This window comes from Branchiostoma lanceolatum, chromosome 6, assembly GCF_035083965.1.
Source record: "Branchiostoma lanceolatum isolate klBraLanc5 chromosome 6, klBraLanc5.hap2, whole genome shotgun sequence".
In the NCBI taxonomy this organism is placed as follows: Eukaryota; Metazoa; Chordata; class Leptocardii; order Amphioxiformes; family Branchiostomatidae; genus Branchiostoma; species Branchiostoma lanceolatum.
Window position 1 is genome coordinate 12685674 of NC_089727.1, and position 17715 is coordinate 12703388.

A 17715-nucleotide genomic window follows, 5' to 3' on the forward strand; every position below is an offset into this window, starting at 1 on the left:
AGCAAGACTTTCCTCTACCACTCTTTACTTAACGTTATTGCACTTGGTAAGTACATGGCCCCATGGTTGTGGAGGAATGGTATACAACTTACAAGAAAACGCAAATGTTAACAATAACAACAAAAAACATACTATTCACTGCCGAAATATAGATATAGCTTTGTATACCTAATGATACATTCAGTTTCCCTTATAGAATGAGGATAGTGGCATGATTGAGCTGCATTCACTCATACAGTGGTTAAGGTATGTAAACCTAGATTTTTGGGGGTCGAAGCCAGTTATTATACTGAACATACTGTAGGAATAGCACCAAAAAAATGAAAGCCCCTCCAATCTGGTGTTTCAGGCACGTCTTAAAAGTTGGCAAGATGCAGCAACTGTTTTCGACTCTGTTGCGACTCTTAAATCATGTCCAAGCAGTACATGTGTATATATATGTATTTCTACAAAAAATCTTTCTAATGAACAAGTAGTTGTACAGAGGGCCGTACCAATGAGGGTGTGGAATAACATTAAAGAGTAAACGTAATAAAAGCAGCTCCATCTCCTACCGTGCATCCCGTACAGGCATGCCGTACCCAAACATGGCATAGTCTAAGCTATACTTGGTCCACAGTTTGCGAAGGTAACTCTCAGCATCAGGCAAGCCATCAAGATGTTCCTTAAGCACCTCTCGTGTAGTCCTTTTGTTATAAATCTGTGCCTGTCGCCTTGGAAACGACACCTTCTTGTCCACGTCGAGTACTTTCAAGACGTGTTCTGCATCTTCTTCCAAGTTCTCATATGTGCCAATGAAGTCGTAGTTCACAGCACAAGGCTGGCACAGTTCGTTATAGGACTGCCAGTGCTCGTTTAAGTCATACCCTTTGGCTTGAATCACAAAGCGGACAAACTCCTGAAAAGTCACGTCCGCTCCAAGAATGTTCCACATCCCGTTTCGGAACATCTTTTGAATCCTTGTTCCAAACCGTCTTCCGAAGTACTCCTCTGGATGCTCCACAAACTTGTCCCTGTACGCGGAGACGAGTCTCTCCAGGGGGTCGCGCACGAACATGAACTTGTAGTAATTCTGGAGTCTGTGCTGGATCCCCGCCTGGTCGTAGTCCTTCAGGTAGGTCCAGTTTTTCCGGTGAATTTCGTAGATGTCGATTTCTTGGTCCGTAGAAGCAAGACTGCCTTCTAAGGCCTGAAGAAATAAAGTTTTGGTGAATAACCAAGGAAATAGTTCAGAAGTATGGTTGGGAAGTATAACTTTTTGAGACACAGCTATATTTCAGTTCTTTATAATCCGAATCAAATCATGAATAATTCAATAGATACAGATTTGATGAGAAGTCTATAATTCTACCTTTATAACTCTCTTCCAGTTGGTGCAGGCTACCTTGGGGACGTAGCAGTAGAGAAACTTGTACTTGTCACTGACAATGATGTGATGGTACACAGTATGGGTAACATCCAGCTCTGTCAGGTTCTGTTGGCACTTACACCACTGGCACACCCCTGCAACGTGACTGGTTCTGGAGCTGGGGTGGAGCTGTGGAGGAAATGAAAGATGAATATATGTATGGCATACACTTAAGCCAAGGTTACACCATGGCAGAATAATTTGCTGGCTCTATCATATCAAAGATTTACAAAGATAATGCTGAAATGGAATCTTGATCATGATGAAAACAAAGGCTGAGAGTCTGTATTGCAAAAACCAACCCTGAATACTACTACAAACCTTACTACTGAAACAAGGGGGAAATTGCTACTAGACACCTGAGGGAGACCTTTACCTTCTATGTAGCTTAACAAACCATATCTATATCAGTATATGTAGCGTAACACACCAGTTTATGCAGTATAACAGACAAGGTACATTGTAGCATGCTGGATGGCACGGAACTGATTGGTTTGACTTTGAGCTGTTACCCATCATGATCTGGGCACACCTCTTCTGTTTTAGAGTATAGTGGGACCTTTAGTGTGCTCAAGGTGTCAACACTGGAGCACAACAGGCAAGGAACCACCATTGGCATTCAGTCACAAGGGCCCTATAAATGTGGTGTGTTTTACATTAACCTTTAGAGTTAAAGTGGGAAATGGGAGGGGGCCTACATGTCTGCCAGACATTTTGTACACCTATTGACCCATCTAGGCCCCCTCCCTTTTCCCACAGGCCATTGACCTGTCTAGGTCCCCTCCCTTTTCCCACTTTAACTCCAAAGACTGAGGAGTATGATCAGGACTAATGTTAAAACTTGAAGAGGATGTCCAGAAAATGTCAAACTACAGAATTGGATCATGTACCAGAAATTATAATTAACTCCCCTGAATCCTTATCACTTACAATTACAAATAAAACTTGATGCCAAATAAAAGCCTAACAGGGAAATAGACATTAGCATAAAATGCAAGTGCTTCTCCCTTTGCCATATTTTGTCTGGATGTCAATGAACTTCCCTTCTGGGTATTTGGACAATTTGGTGAGAGTGGCTCAGGGTGTAAGTGAGACAAAGTGTTCTTGGGATGTCAATGGACATGAAGAATTCCTGCTGTTGTATCTGGACAAGTTGAAGTTTAGGCCACACCAATTTGATTCCTTGGTTCTTGGATAGAAAAAAATATGAACTGGAAGATCAAAATAAAACCAAAGCCAAAGAGGAAAGTCGAACCAAGCTTTCCAACAGCATTTGGCTGCCCTCCGACCTCTAGTCTGTGTACAACAAAACTCTCACTGTCCAGCAGGGCTCTAAAAAGCAGTGGCCAGTGGGATACCTGCTAAAAGTGTGATTTAACTGGCTCCAACAGCTAATGTGTAGGTACATGGGGCAAGGACCTTGTGTGATGCTCTGGATACATTGTCTCAATCAATTATGAATGGAAAACATGCACCCAAGGAAAACTTGATGTGGCCGTTGTGCAGAAGGAATTTTGCAATCCTTCAAGTCTAGTGGAAGTCCCAGCGGCATGAGCAGAGGGTCAGGGCTACAGACAGATGAGACAGGGCCCAAGTAGTGAAGTCAAACTGTGATGTGTACATACATGCTGGGTGATAAGCTATGCAACCAATGGGATCTTATTTGCCCACATTTCCTTTCAGCTACCTTCCTCAGAGCTTAATGAACTTTACTACAGTTAGTACAGTGTTCTTGGTTTGAGGAAGGTATGCTGAAAAGTTACAAAAATGTTGAAAATCCCACTGTTTGTGTAGCTAAGAACCCAGGTGTATCGATCCACCAACCTGATGAAAGAATTTTCGGCTGTTATGTGTACATCACGGTTGTTTCAGCAGGATACAAGATAGGAAAGTTCCATTTGTCACCACAACAAGTCAATATGTCTGACAACGTTAGCTTCCAAAAATACACAACAAACAAGAGTACCCAAAAACTGTACCCAAAAACTAGTCTGAACTCAATCAAGCTCCTGTAACGGCTTGCCGCCCTGTAACCGCAGCGGGGAGGGGACAGAAATCCCAGGACAGCTGGAGTTTGCGTTATACAGACTACCCAAAAACCACACCCAAAAACATTCTTTACACTCAATATAAAATATGCACCCAATGTAAAAATGTTTTATACAACCATGGCAAAAAAACCAACCCTAAAACATTTTACCATGGACTTGATTTTACTAACACCCAACCAAATTAAAAAAAATATTTCAATTAGACAAACTATAATGCCTACCAGCTAACAAAAATAAAATTCAAAGCATCCAAACTAAAAATGCTTGAAGCATGGTGTACCTGCCCACCCTCAGGTAACAAACATTTGAAACACACCAACAAACAGTGTTCAAAGCAGGTACCATCGATTTGACACAATTGACAAAAGAGGTTATCTCCCAAATAATACCTTTTGGGATTCACTGAACTGGAAGTGATCAGGCAGTATGACAGGCAGCCTTGACATCTTTCCACGATTCAGGAGTCAAAATATTTTATTTTTGCTTTCTGCAATATGAAATTCATTAACCTGTATTCTTTAAGCTGCAAACTGCAACTTACTTTTATTTCTCTTCAATGTGTTTTTTTGGTAAATTGGAGGGAGCAGGTGGGCATTTAGAGCTCTAAGTGTGAAAAAGTGGATCACACCCTCAATCTAGGGACAGTTTAGGTCTTTTGACTCTTATCTGTTTAAATGTCTTTTGTGAACTATTTACTGTAATTGGGATCCCTCATTAATCGTCTCATTAAAGACAGGTGGTTCTTGCTGTTTACACCCTGGAATTAAGTTATCAATCAACACAACTATTCAAATACTGGGCAGGTACCACACAGATTTTGACAAGTACTGTAACCCAATTTGTGGAGACATGATTTTTGCCCAGGTCAATTCATGTGACCTATCTCTTACCCCAGTTTCCTTGATTTGGGACGAGGTTGGTACAAGAGTTTCCTTGATTTGGGACAAGGTTGGTAACAATGTATTGTCCTATTTACAAGCCAGAAATGTCATAACCTCTGCCAAATGGGCTACAACCTGAGACATGTCATTGTTACCAGATCTTTTTATCTTTAAACTCAGAAATTTTGAGTCAAAAAGCAAGACGATGCCATGGTCTTTCTTTGGACTAGCTTTTAGTTCTCACTGTAATTACCACATGTAGCAATCATGAATCGATTTGTAATCAGTGAAAACAGCAATATCGAAATGTGGGTTATGGAGTCAGCTATGAAAGGGTTTTCTGACATACACTTTTAGGAAAACATTTGCTATCGTCTAAGCTGTTCCAGAATGACATATTATCAGGTGCAAGTATCTACAATAATAAATCAAAAGAAAACAGTTGTATATTCCCTAATAGGAAAAAAAGTGCATTTTCTGTAGATGTATGTGATCTATCAAATTCAAAACATGATATGTTTACAAAGAGACCTCAGGAGAACTGGCTACTGTATGCTTGCTCCAATGAATCCTTAAATCTACAAAAGGGATTGTTGGCGTGACAAGATAAACAGATATAGGTACCATAAACAAGAGTATCCTTTGCCCTCAGGTCATCACGTTTCATTGGACATTATCTCTTCACAGAAGAGTTTGGTAGTATTTAGCTTGAGCAAACATTTATGAAATCATAATATTAGCAATCAGGTTTTGATTACACTATATTAATAACTTGATCCAAGATTATATTGACTATGAATGTAATTTTTCACAGAACAGTTATGTGTTTGTTGTAACCTGCAACTGTTCTGCTGCATGATTGAAAGTAGGCCATCCAAATGCTCTTATCGTCTGTCAAGAAAAGGTGGGCTTTCTTATCCCGGCAACATAACCTAGACCAGGTGTGGTAAGATAAATACTGAAGACATTAGACAAAAAGGTTACCTCACTTTTCACATAGCAGCAAGGTATGCATGCATTTAAAGTAAAAGGGTAAAAGACAGAAGGGTATTCAGTACGTTTTATGTACTGAATGGACCGGTAGATATCAGTTACCAGGTATGGGCATTTATTAGGGTACCTGTGTCCAGGTGACGGGGACAGCTCATGTAATATCAATGTGCCAATGTATACGTCTTTTAAGTGACACCGTTAGAACCCTAATTCACAGTGTCTGAAAAGCGTATAGATCAAAAGAAAGTGCAAATTAAAAAGGGAAAAACAGACACAGAAACTGAAGTGTCAAAGTTGACATTCTACCAGCTGATCTGTCAACGTCACCCCACAACAACAACATACCTACTCATATTACAGCTATGCTAACTTAATTTTCTCCGTTATACCTGTAACTGTGCCTGCTTGTTGTCCCTGACTTTTGCCGCTATCCGTGCGTCTATGGTGTTGTTGACCTTCTCCAGAAATCTCCTCAGTAAAACGTCGTCTGTAGCTCCATCTGTAGGCGGGCCGGCCTCAGATAACACCCGCGTGCCGAGCGACTTCCTGCCGAGCGGGCCGCTCGCCTTCCCCGAAAGAAACATATTCTTCCAAAACAAGACCATCCCCACACATGACAGTACCATCAGAGTCAGAAACAGCCACGACGCTCTCCTAAGCGTGCTAAACATACTGGAAACTGCCGAAAACCGCAGCGCAGAGCCGTAAAAGGAGACACACGACTACATCATCGCCACTCTCTGGTACCGTTCGGCCTCTAGTAACCTTTGACCCGCCGTGACCCAAGGTCAAGATGTACGTGAGATGCCTGATGAAACTAGACTGGCCGTCATTTGCTTTAAGAGCAAATTCAGGATGTTTCGCCCATACTCCTCATGCAAGAAGTGGGCTGTCCCAAAATAACTCCTGGGCAAATCCAAGTTTCTGCATAATTTTTGGCCAGGTGCATTCACCTTTCCTAATGGTACCTACATCTTAAAGATGACACCCGCAGCTGTCACGGTAAGGGAAATACAAGTTTATGCATGAATTATGCAAATGAGGTCCTCATTAGCATAATTCATGGCCAGGTGTGATCACCTTTGCTAACGGTACGTACATGTCAAATCTGACATCTGCAGCTTTTCCGGTAAGGGAATTACAAGTTTACGCATAAATCATGCAAATGAGGTCCTCATTAGCATAATTTATGGCCAGGTGTGTTCGCCTTTCGTAAAGGTACCTATATCTCAAAGATGACATCCGCAGCTTTTACGGTAAGGGACATACAACTTCATGCATTGATTATGCAAATTAGGTCCTCATTAGCATAATTTATGGTCTGGTGTGTTCGCCTTTCCTAAAGGTACCTACATCTCAAAGATAACATCCGCAGCATTTACGGTAAGGGACATACAACTTTATGCATACATTATGCGAATTAGGTCCTCATTAGCATAAGTAATTGTCAGGTGTAGTCACCTTTCCTATAGGTACCTACATCTCAAATATAGATGTATAGAAGAATAGATTTACAATGTACAATCTAATGGAGATCTCAATAAACAACAACAACATATAACTTTCTGTAATACCATTAGTAGAGGTACCCCCTGACATCTGCTTGGTTTTAACTCCCAGACATGGTAAGTGTAGGAGGGCTTATGTTACAGTATGACCTACTTCTTGCTGGCCCCGACAGAAAATAACCAAAAATTGCATGAAAAAATTGCAAAATAAATCATTTTGAAGTAGTGTATGCCAAAAAAAATAATGGGGTCCTTTGGGTAAATATCCAATGCACAACTGAACCAAATTTCAGGTCCTCAGGTTTCAACACCACGGCACTGGAGGCCATCATGTGCGACTTTTGTCTGAAAATGACCAAAAAAACTCCATAAAATCATTTTAAAAACTTATATCAAAAAAATTTAAAAAGGGTCTAGGGGTATACACGTACTCTACCTGCATACCAAATTTCAGCTAATTTGATCGACGGACGACCGAGAAGAAGCGATTTGAAGATTTGACAGGAGAAGAAGAAGGAGAAGGAGAAGAAGAAGAAGGAGAAGAAGAAGAAACCTTACAAAAACAATATGTTTCGTTGGCGAAACATAACAAACGAGTCTCGACTTTACAATCGAAGTGTGTCAGCTGTGAAACCTCACAACCAACGTGCCTGCAAGGGATTCTGTTCGACAGAAAAACACATTTTTGACGACAAGCTCGCTTATAATCGACGCAAATCATAACGGCATATCTTATTGATTGTCAAACTCAAAGCATTTTTCAAGTATCAAATGATACTGGCACCCCCTGGCCCCTATAAGAAAAGTTTTGTAGGAGTCCTGATCTGTCCCAGACGACGGTAGGGCCGGTCTTTCTTGTTGTTTGACATCATCTGCTGAATTTTCAACCTTTGACGCCCTGTCGAACATGTTACATGTCAACCTCCCGGGTTCACGACTCGCTTCCTACAACTGTTTGCAGGGCCAACAGAGTACGTGCGCTATTTCGCACACTTGACAAACGTCTTGACTCAAAGCTCTTCTGGGGACAGCAATGACCTGTATCTGGCAGCTGTCCAAGCTAGTTCAGACTAGTTTAACGGACGCAGATGTTTGAGTCCTGCGTGCATGCAGTGTTTTCGCCACGTTCGAGCGTTCGGCCGAATTGGATAGTCCAGATTTGTGTAGGAATATGAGTGCCAAATTTGATGCCTTTTTTTTAAACACAAAAGTGCGCGATTCAACAAAGGAATGTACATGTACGTCTAACATTTACCGACGGTTTTGTTAGTATTTCGGATATAATTCTGTGACATTACCTACATGCAAATGGTTGTTTCCTTTTGTTTTTGTAAAAATTCAATTAAAACAAGTAATCCGAGATCATGAGAATTTGATGATACGTTGAGTGCATGCAGAAACTGTAATGGCGGAACACACACACGTGACACATACACACAGACGGACAGCTAGGCTAAAAACAAGACATCACTCCCTGTGGTAAAAAAGAAAGATTTTAAAACGCCGTCACGGACAGGGTTTATTTTGGGGGTCGGTAGCCCGCCAACCGTTCTCTAACTATTGCACTTGTCAGTTACTAACGTTCACCGTAAGCGCTACCCGTCTAACTGAATTTGCAGCATGCATGTTTCAGTTTAGACTCTAAGTCACGTTACAACTTCTGCTTGGTTTCCTTTCCCCAGAAGTAGTCTACGAATCCTTTACATATCAAACCAAACCAGTAGTAGTTCATGATATTGAAAAAAAGTGACCCAAAGATATAACATGAGGAAACATGAAACGGCAGTTGACTAAGGGCGTCTTGGAAAAGCACGATCTTGGCCAAGTTGATGGTCGCGATGCTGGTGACAAGTATGCGGGAGATGAAACATGTCACTAAGAGGGTTATTCCGTTCCACACGTAATACTTTGAATCTTTGAACCCCAGCTCCTCTAGGATGACCCTTCGTGTGGGAAGAAAAGAGAAACGATTAGAATTACATCAGAATGTTCGATGGAAATAATGATTGATCTTGCATTGCTAGTCCATACACTTTACATCAAAATCTACTTTTGTATCTCATGAAACTGAGGAAAGAAAACAGAAACAGAGAAATTCAGACTCCGAGAGAATTTTAAACTGAAGTTGAAATAAGATGAACCCCTCGATCTCACAGTTGTACGTTACTTGTGGTTTGTCGCATAAATGATATAAGGATTTTACCGCAACAATTATGAAAAAGATCACTCTTCAGGTTACAAGTGAACCTCAGGTAAAATCACTACAGTTTAGAAGTAAAAGTACTGTACTATATAACGTTAGTTACTAAACTGTTCATACCGGAAAAACCCACTGGGATTACTGAGCTGCATCATGTGGCAGATGTTGGCGTAGTAGGGCATGGCGGGATAGCTCTGTGAAACGAAACAAATGCACATGTATACTATTTCACACAATCTCCAAGTAAACTAGAATGCGTGCTTGTCGGGAAATAACGATTTTCCGTACCGACATCTGCTTGGAGACTAGACTTACCGCTGCGATGAAGGACGAATATAACGACAGCACGTGGTGCGAGACGAACTCTATGTTGCTGACGTGCGGGTACATCGCTGTTTGAATCAGGTCTGTTAGAAGAGAGACACAAACAGGGTTTTAAAGCTGCTCTTAAGCTTTAGCCTCCATAGCAGGCTCTCTTGGCCTTTGGAGGGGGGCTTTTGCTGATGACTTCTTTTCGTACTGGGTCGTTTGTGCAGCCAGCCCGTAACTATTAGGCCTGTAATAGTGGTTACGGGCTGGCTGCACAAAAGACCCAGTACGAAAAGAAGTCATCAGCAAAAGCCCCCCTCCAAAGTCCCAGAGAGCCTACTATGGAGGCTACTAACATTGACGACATACTGTAAATGCTGAAATGTTGGCGGTGGTTTTATGTTCGCGATTTTCGCGGCAACTGGTTCACCGCGAACTTAAAACCACCGCGAACATTTTTGTCCAATACTGTAACAGTATGTGGCTGTAGGGCTGCCGCGAGCTTAAACCACCGCGAACACTCCATTTTTGCCTTAGCGCGAAATAAAAACCACGCGCAATGAGCACTTTACATGGGCATCTACATCAGATTATCAGTATTCACTCTGTACCAACAAACCTTTGTCACTTTAAAGTTTAAAACTCGTTTTCCAGATTTTGAGGACCTTACATTTTATGTAGGTTTCATAATATTTCATGTACAGTATCTTGATTTGTGTCATATTGGTATATCGGTTTATTCCAAATGTCTATCAATGTATTATAATCATTAACATCTTACCTGATAATAAGTAGCCAAAATAGATCGCAGACTCAAACCTCACAAGTGGTGCATTCAACCTAGATGAGATGGGATCAAGTTCACGTGATTTACGTAATTCTTACGGTACGGTATATTGACAATGGTATTCAAAGTATTTTCCATAATGTGATAAGCCACAAGTTAATCGTATAGATCTGACGGAAAACAACCCGTGTTTGCTCGTTTTTCGTAAAGGCACGAAGAGAGTTCGGGCTACAGAGTAACTAGTCAGATTTTTTTTTGAGCGGTTGCTTGACTTACCAGACGCCCTCTGGCGGAATCTCGGTGCAGGTGTAGGCATACCAGGCGAGCGCTGCGACGAACGTCCCATGCACCACCGTCTTGAAACTGAAGAATATTTCAAGTACAAAGGATAGGACCTAGTAAAACACTACATCATTACAATTGTATATGGCTGTGCGTTCGTCCGAAGTCCAAAGAGATTGCCTGGTGCAAAAGCCGGCTTGGCTAAGGGATCTAGACGGTTACGTATACATAATAACTTTATTGCACAACAATTGTACAAGGTACAAAGTATGGCATTCATTGGTACATAGATAACATTCTATTAGGCTAATAAGTCTATCTTATAAGATATGGTGTAGTAGTATGGGATGACAATGGGATTTTACAATCATTGGAGGAGTTTCTAACGTCTAGACATTCTTTGATATACTTCCCAATGTATACCATCATCGGCATGGGTATACATGTACTATGGGGGAGGGCACTGGTAACTCACTGGTTGTCTACTAGTCGTTGCCTGCCATTGGGGAGACTTCTGTAAGACAAAGACAGCCAGGTGAAGAGAGCGGGGCTGAGGGCGAAGACAGCCATCCAAGTGGCGCACGAAGACGCTGCGGTGACGACGAGAAACGTCTCAAAACTCATGTTGTCCTGTGTGAGAAAGCTAGGGGCGTCTTTTCCGGTCAGGGGTCGGCAGTGGAGGTGCCAGGTTACAAAGAGGCAGTAGCCTACACAGCAGGCTTCACGACGGACGTTTTCTTATTCTTATGCCTAACGTTACAGTTTACAAGAGCTTTTACCGATCATTGGAACATGGAAGCAATGAGTAGGTAGCACCTACCCAGCGACAAACAAACAAACAAACAAACAAACAAACAAACAAACAAACAAACAAACAAACAACGGCAATACCAAAACGCCAACCTGATTAAAATTGCTCATCTTATTCTAAAAGATTTATCAGATAATGCCATTACAATTTTCACTCAAGTATCGCCGCCCATACGCTCTGACTTATTTCAAAACATAATTACACACTGAAATTTACATTGAAGAGTCAAAGCGTTGACTGGTGCAGATGTCCGTCAAGAAGATATAGAAGTCTCAAACACTCGAGCCCGGATCCACTCTATTCTGCAGTTCATAGCTCCAAGGAGGTTAGATATAACCTCCTTGGTAGCTCAATGTTACGCTGGTGGCACAAAGCGCTTCTCATCTCTGTTCAAGCTATATACAACCTCCTTGCTCTGTTTGACTGATGCACTTGCCCCTAGCCAAGCAGATATAGAAGTCACATAACTCAACGACTTAGGGGGGTAGGATGTTTCGGTGCACTGTATGTTACATGTAACGTTATATTGCTATTCCATATCATCATTGCTAAGTTTATTTTGTTCCTTGTATAGATTACTAAGTTGAATGCAGTGTCACGTTGTCCCTAACTAGTTATTTCACGGGACAACGTGGCATGTCACTCTGCCACTAAAACTATTATTGCACAACAATGACCACAAGCGCAACACTAAAAGTGGGATTTAAGAATGGCGATGTGTAGCCAGATATTTTTTGTCATTGGTTACCTGAATCAGCCATTTAATTCCAGGTTAGCCCGGTATATAGTCGTTGCCCAATGTAACCGGTACGGCTTACTTAGTACGTATCGCTACTTTGGTACCGGTAACTTCAACATTGTGAAAGATCTCCTGATAAGCACGATGTCATGGCTTGAAGCACATGTCACAGAAACGCCTATGTGTCCACCCAAGACCTTTGAACCTCAGATTGATATATTAGCATATAAAGACACGTACACCTTTCATCGCAATGGTTCAGTCCGATATGTAGATTTGTAAATGAATACTAATGATCTGAGAGCAAGAACGGCCTGAGTGCTCTTCAAAACTAGATCAGCGAACCTCTGTCCTTTGAGCATGGCCAAGATGGCTTTTGAGACGTTCCTTGTCGTTATCGCGGCGTTTTCGTGTGCCACTTGGCTGGCCGTCTTCAGACTCAGCCCCGTGGTATTCACTTGGCTGTCTTCGTCTTATGGGGGCATCTCCAAGGACAAGCGACATGTAGTGGACGACAGGTGATGAGTTACCGTTGACCCTCCTCCAAACAAACACTTCACACCAATCTCATTTATTCACAATATTCTTATTCATAATATTCAGTTGCAGTGGAACTAATTCTAATGCAATCCCATTTGATACCATTTCAGTTTATCGGTCACGAAGCAAGACAACTCGGAAAAGCTTTACGACAATTTAGGAATGGATATGTGATTATTATAGCCAGATAGAAATAGAGAACAGAAATTAAACCTGGGGAGAAACAGTAGCAACTTCCAGTAATAGATAACGCTAGTAATTTGTGCACTTATTTCACAGAAAGTGACAGAGGGACGAAGGAAAAGGAGTCGCGCTGGCAGTTTAAACAACAACCTCGAGCTCGTGTCGAGGGGCGGTTAGACCGGTCAAATGACCTGATTTTTGCACATAAAACATATTTACACATGTATAAAGATACTACACAACAATTGCGCCGCCATGTTTACACCCAGTTACAGTGCAATCCTTCTGGACTTTTGCAGCGTGATGCACAGTTAGGTTATAAGTTATAACTGGTTTGACCCGCTCCTTGTCATTTTATGGAATTTGCTGTTCTTTGTCTACAGTTTCAAGGCGGTGGTGTACGGCTGTTTCGCCGGCCCGCTCGCCTGGTATGCCTACATCTGCACCGAGATTCCGCCAGAGGGCGTCTGGTAAGACTGGAAGTGTATGCATATAGTACAGACTGTACCGTCTCTTGGAGTAACCAAATGTTTCCCTTCTGTAATACAACTGCAGACAGGGATGTCTAAGTACATTTTGTATAATTAGCAATTTTACGGAATGCAGCGGAATTCTCTATGTATACTTAGCAATTCTATTTGTATAATTTTGCTACCCTTGAAATTGTTCAATATACTCGTAGAACTGATAAGTTTTCCCACAAAATTGCACTTTTTTCGTAAATGTTGCCAAGTACTAGTATTCTTAGGCACCCCCGTATCAGAGTGTATAGTCCTAAGCAGTGTTTCGGGCAGGCAGAAGTTCTGTTACACCAAATCCAACTGATGCGAAAAGTATCGGTTTTGGAGGACCCGTTAAATTTTGTAATGACAGTTAACCATGCATACTTGCTAAGTTCTATTTCTTTTGCATGCTTGACATGCGCCCTTCTAGGCTTGATGTGCCACTTGTGAGGTTTCTGTCTGCACTCTATATGGGCAGCATACTCGCACGTAAGTTTATTGCCTTCGTGTGTGGAGGTTTTGTTTTCGTGTGTCCATAGTAATTTCAAGGACATGTCCTTGGTTATTTGAATACAATAGAGTGACAGGGTGTGAGGGGAAAGGTGGTGTAACAGGAGACTGGCAGGAAGAAAAGGTAGACTTGCAAGCTGACGTGTTAAGCGTGTTCCTGGGCAAACATTTTACAATTTTTTATTGTGTTTATGGATTTCTCGACAGAACTGATAGTGACAATTGGCTACCCGTACGCCAGCAGAGCAGACTTCATATTGTACAAGATGCACCATGCGGTTTCACTGTATTCCACATACATCGGGGCGGTAAGTCTCTAGAGTAGCGAGGAGTAGCGAGGTTCACAACGGGACCAAAGCTCTACTTCGGCCGGCGTCAGGTCGACATTGCCGTTTGTGATGATTCCGTGCTGTTTTCTGATGGCCTTCTGCAGGGAGTATAAAAGTATACACGAGTATGAAAACGATATTTTTGTCTTTCAGAGCTATCCCGCCATGCCCTACTATGCCAACGTCTGCTACATGATGCAACTAAGTAACCCTAGCGTGTATTTGCGGTAGGTATGGTATGATATATACTATGCAACGTATCACATTGTTAATCATTACTAAGCAGTCCTTTATTATCTTCGCCGAGTACTTGTACTCGGAGAAGATTATGTTTTCGGTTGAAAAAACTGTTGGGTGGGTCTGAATGTATGTCAGGTGCGTAACTCAAGAAAGCTTCAATGAATCTTTATGATTTTTGGTAGGTGTGTAGTGGTTGTGCAAAGGAAGGTCACGTCCGAAAATGGTTCACCTTGCGTTTTTCAACAGTACTGCAGTGGACTTTGCATTTTTTGTCTTTGTATGTAGGCAAAAAAAGTGACGGAAACGTTGATGGATCTTCATGATTTTTTGCAGGTGTGTAGATGTTGTGGACACGGAGGTTAAGTTCAAAAATGGTTCCCCTGGTATATTCCGTCGGTACTGCCGCGGGCTTTGTGTGGATGTGTATTTGTATGTCGCCAGCATAACTCGAGAAGCTGTTGATGGATCTGTATGATATCTAATGGATGGGTAGGATTTACAGAAAGGAAGGTCAAGTTCGATAATGGGCCTTCTAGCGGGTACCTAAGGTACTGCAGCGGAGCTTCAAAATTTAGGGGCATATTTTCTGAAAGTGCTATGGTTATGATTTTTGTGTGGTAGATAGTTCATGCCACAGAAAGTAAGTTCTGTAAATGTGGGCCCCCTAGCGGCTTGTTAAGAACTGCAGTGGGTGTTTTTGTTTTGACATTCGGACATGAATAACGTGAGAAGGGGTCGACATATCGTCATGATGTTTGGTATGTAGAGAGCTCAGATGGTGCTTTACATAATCAATGACAAACTATGCAAATCAGGAGCTAATTTGCATAATTAGTAAGGAAAGTTTGTTAACCCACTGCATTTCATGAGACATGGGACAGTGTCAGGTCACAGATGGCCTTGCATAAACGTACATGTAGGTCAAATAAATAAACTATTCTCCAAGCAGAGGTGTGGGTCCTACTGGTTTTTAACGCGTTCAGTTTAGGCATTTTTGTTCAACACGGTTGGCGACATAACGAAAAGGGGACAAAATAGAAAGCCTGACAAAAACACCTGAAAACACGTAAAAAAACAGCCAGACCCACTCCTCAGCTTGGAGAGTACACTGCACCAAAACTGCACCACTGCTAGGTGCGGAAAAGTCACATGTACATGTACTATGTCTTTCAAAATGTGTATGATATGGAATAAAGATTTGTTCTATTCATATATATTGACTGTACCATTTCATCATCACTTTCAACTTACAACACTGCAATATCGAACCTTTGTGGCCCATATAATATCAACATACTCATATTTTTTCATGACCAGTTATAACATATATCAGCACACTCTACACATATACTAGTCCTGTACCGCCAAATGATTTAACCCTATCTAGACTGGACTCATTCGCCCCATCATAACGTCCAAATGGTATGGTGCATGATCAAATTTGTAGGGGGTGATAAGCATGTAAATATTAATCACTCTCCATAATAAGCCTTGATTATTTGGCGAAGATAATGTGTTCGTGGAACTCTAGTTTGTCTATCTTTCCTTCTTTCTTTTCTATTTTCTTTCTTCTTTTACTTTATTTATTTTCTTTCCTTTCCTTACTTTCATTTCCCCCTTCATTTTTGATGAGGAAAAGAAAATACCGTGTGCTGCATTGACTACCAGTACAAGATAAACCATTGCTTTTGTCGGTCTTTCTGATGTAAAGGAAAATACATTTAATTGTTGATGTTCTTTCTTGCAATGAAAGGGTCATCCTTAAAGAGCTCGGGTACAAGGACTCCAAGTTCTATATGTGGAACTTTGTCGTCATGGGAGTGACCTTTGCCGTCTGTCGTGTCCTTGTCACGAGCATCGCGACCTTCAACCTTGTCAAGGTCATGGTGTTCCAAGATGCCTTCAGTCGGCTGCCCTTACATGTTTCCTTGTGTTACATCATGGGCGCACTTGTGTTCAATGGTCTTAACTACTACTGGTTTAGTTTGATGTGCAAAAGAGCTATAGACCGCGTATTTGGAAAGGAGAAGGAGCAACAGTTATAGCCCCCAAACTGAAATTGTGTTGAATAAAATCTATTATGCATCAGCAGGCTTCTTTTCACCTTAAACAACGTACCGTGTCTGATAAAATATGACACACTTACTTCAGAAATATATCAGAGTTATCATAATAATGATAATATTTTGACCGTTAATTGGAAATATGTAAAATGTACATTATGGGATGGTAATGCAATGATATCACATTGTATTTGTTCTTTTACGTTTGTTATGGGTCAAATACAAGCAGACTAACAGTAAGAGGAATGTTTTAGGGTGTCGGCGTTGTTTTTCTGGTCATCTCAAGATTGTTTAGTTTCCACGATAAGTCCCTTGTCGAGATGTTGACATTGTGTCCATTGGTGTTTATGTTATTGAGTCCTTCTTGGCACTTCAGGGACATCATTAACTAAGACGTGGTCTTGGTGGTTTATAGCTTTATAATTTCATAAAAATCCAGAGGAGTATGAGGATGAGCTACCTCTAATGATATTCATTCTACCTTGTAGTCTTGTACATTTGCTTGTGCCGTAACCATCACCCACCTGTGTTTTGTAATAACCCACCAGAGGGACACGTTCCAAAATAAACATAGTAACACAATGGCGTTGACTTGGCAGCGCGACACGGTACCTGGTAATCAAATACCTGCCGACCATATCTGTTTCGTACCTGGAATCCGTGACCACAGGTAACGAATAGGGCAGTTTTACGGACACACCGAGAGACTATGTGACCATCGGCAGCGTTTGAGACGTCAGGTAAGGCCCGAGTTTTCACATACGTCGCACGACAGGCTAACAACAACAGATTAAGGGCATTCTTGTTAGCTTGTCTTACAAAGGTCCTCGGAAGCCTCACCGAAACTCATGAGACGAAAACATCGTACAACGTATGTGACTGCGACTAGTACTGCCATGTTGCTGTCTTGTAGGATTTAACAACACTTGGCTTGTGTTTCTCAGGACCGCAAAATCCGACTAATCTTACCTGTCATTTCTTCAATCTTTCTTGAATAGTTTTGTCTACCACAAAACGGTGGCTCATTCACCGGAGAGAAATTACTTTCAAATTCAAACAGTATGACCAATGTTCAGGTATGACAGTTATTCTAATGAGAATGAGTTACACTAAGAAGTTAAGGTAATGAAAAGGAAGTAATTTAAGGTTCTAGCCACAAAGGTTTTTCAGTTGCTTCTATTTCATAGTCCAGTCACGAGCAGGATGCTTGGCATGCGAGACAAGCTCCTTAGGTTTCGTAATAGACTCTCACCTGCTGTCATTTGAGTCAAGACGCAGTCATTTATGTTGTGTGTTTAGGGGGGAGGGGGAGGGGGACGTGTGATTTTCAGTCAGTTCGTGACAGCACCAACCGTCGAAATCATCTACACACGGCAAC

At 41.6% G+C, this 17715-nt stretch overlaps 3 protein-coding genes across 4 annotated transcripts in view; 1 reads left to right on the forward strand and 2 right to left on the reverse strand.

The window, feature by feature from the left end:
- Window positions 1-399: 399 nt before the first annotated feature.
- On the reverse strand, window positions 400-6143 carry LOC136436672 (carbohydrate sulfotransferase 14-like). Its single transcript, XM_066430852.1, has 3 exons — window positions 5723-6143; window positions 1352-1537; window positions 400-1189 (listed from the first exon to the last, which is right to left on the reverse strand). The coding sequence occupies exons 1-3, from the start codon at window positions 6002-6004 to the stop codon at window positions 551-553; spliced, it is 1107 nt and encodes a 368-aa protein (XP_066286949.1). The 5' UTR covers window positions 6005-6143; the 3' UTR covers window positions 400-550.
- A 2183-nt stretch (window positions 6144-8326) lies between these two features.
- Window positions 8327-17715, reverse strand: part of LOC136436678 (TLC domain-containing protein 4-B-like) — a 41278-nt gene continuing 31889 nt past the window's right edge. The window contains exons 1-6 of one of the 2 annotated variants that reach the window (XM_066430859.1): window positions 10895-11203; window positions 10414-10500; window positions 10132-10190; window positions 9357-9448; window positions 9162-9235; window positions 8327-8784 (exon numbers count right to left, since the gene is read on the reverse strand). In XM_066430859.1, the coding sequence (XP_066286956.1) occupies window positions 8493-8784; window positions 9162-9235; window positions 9357-9448; window positions 10132-10190; window positions 10414-10500; window positions 10895-11043 (753 nt within the window). In that variant the 5' untranslated portion in view covers window positions 11044-11203 and the 3' untranslated portion in view covers window positions 8327-8492. Of the gene's footprint in view, window positions 8785-9161; window positions 9236-9356; window positions 9449-10131; window positions 10191-10413; window positions 10501-10894; window positions 11204-17715 lie in introns of those variants that run through there. The other variant, XM_066430860.1, reaches the window with a different exon arrangement.
- Window positions 11993-16583, forward strand: LOC136436677 (TLC domain-containing protein 4-B-like). The gene is made up of 6 exons (XM_066430857.1): window positions 11993-12487; window positions 13076-13162; window positions 13626-13684; window positions 13913-14013; window positions 14188-14261; window positions 16028-16583. The coding sequence occupies exons 1-6, from the start codon at window positions 12330-12332 to the stop codon at window positions 16317-16319; spliced, it is 771 nt and encodes a 256-aa protein (XP_066286954.1). The 5' UTR covers window positions 11993-12329; the 3' UTR covers window positions 16320-16583.

Excerpts from the sequence above, each read along its gene's own strand:
- LOC136436677 (XM_066430857.1), top strand. The coding sequence starts at position 12,330 with ATGGCCAAGATGGCTTTTGAGACGTTCCTTGTCGTTATCGCGGCGTTT. Across the intron at positions 12,488-13,075 it reads CGACATGTAGTGGACGACAG|TTTCAAGGCGGTGGTGTACG; the intron begins GTGATGAGTTAC and ends CTTTGTCTACAG. Across the intron at positions 14,014-14,187 it reads ATTCCACATACATCGGGGCG|AGCTATCCCGCCATGCCCTA; the intron begins GTAAGTCTCTAG and ends TTTGTCTTTCAG.
- LOC136436672 (XM_066430852.1), bottom strand. The coding sequence starts at position 6,004 with ATGTTTAGCACGCTTAGGAGAGCGTCGTGGCTGTTTCTGACTCTGATG. Across the intron at positions 1,538-5,722 it reads ACAAGCAGGCACAGTTACAG|CTCCACCCCAGCTCCAGAAC; the intron begins GTATAACGGAGA and ends TTTCCTCCACAG. Across the intron at positions 1,190-1,351 it reads ACTGGAAGAGAGTTATAAAG|GCCTTAGAAGGCAGTCTTGC; the intron begins GTAGAATTATAG and ends TTATTTCTTCAG.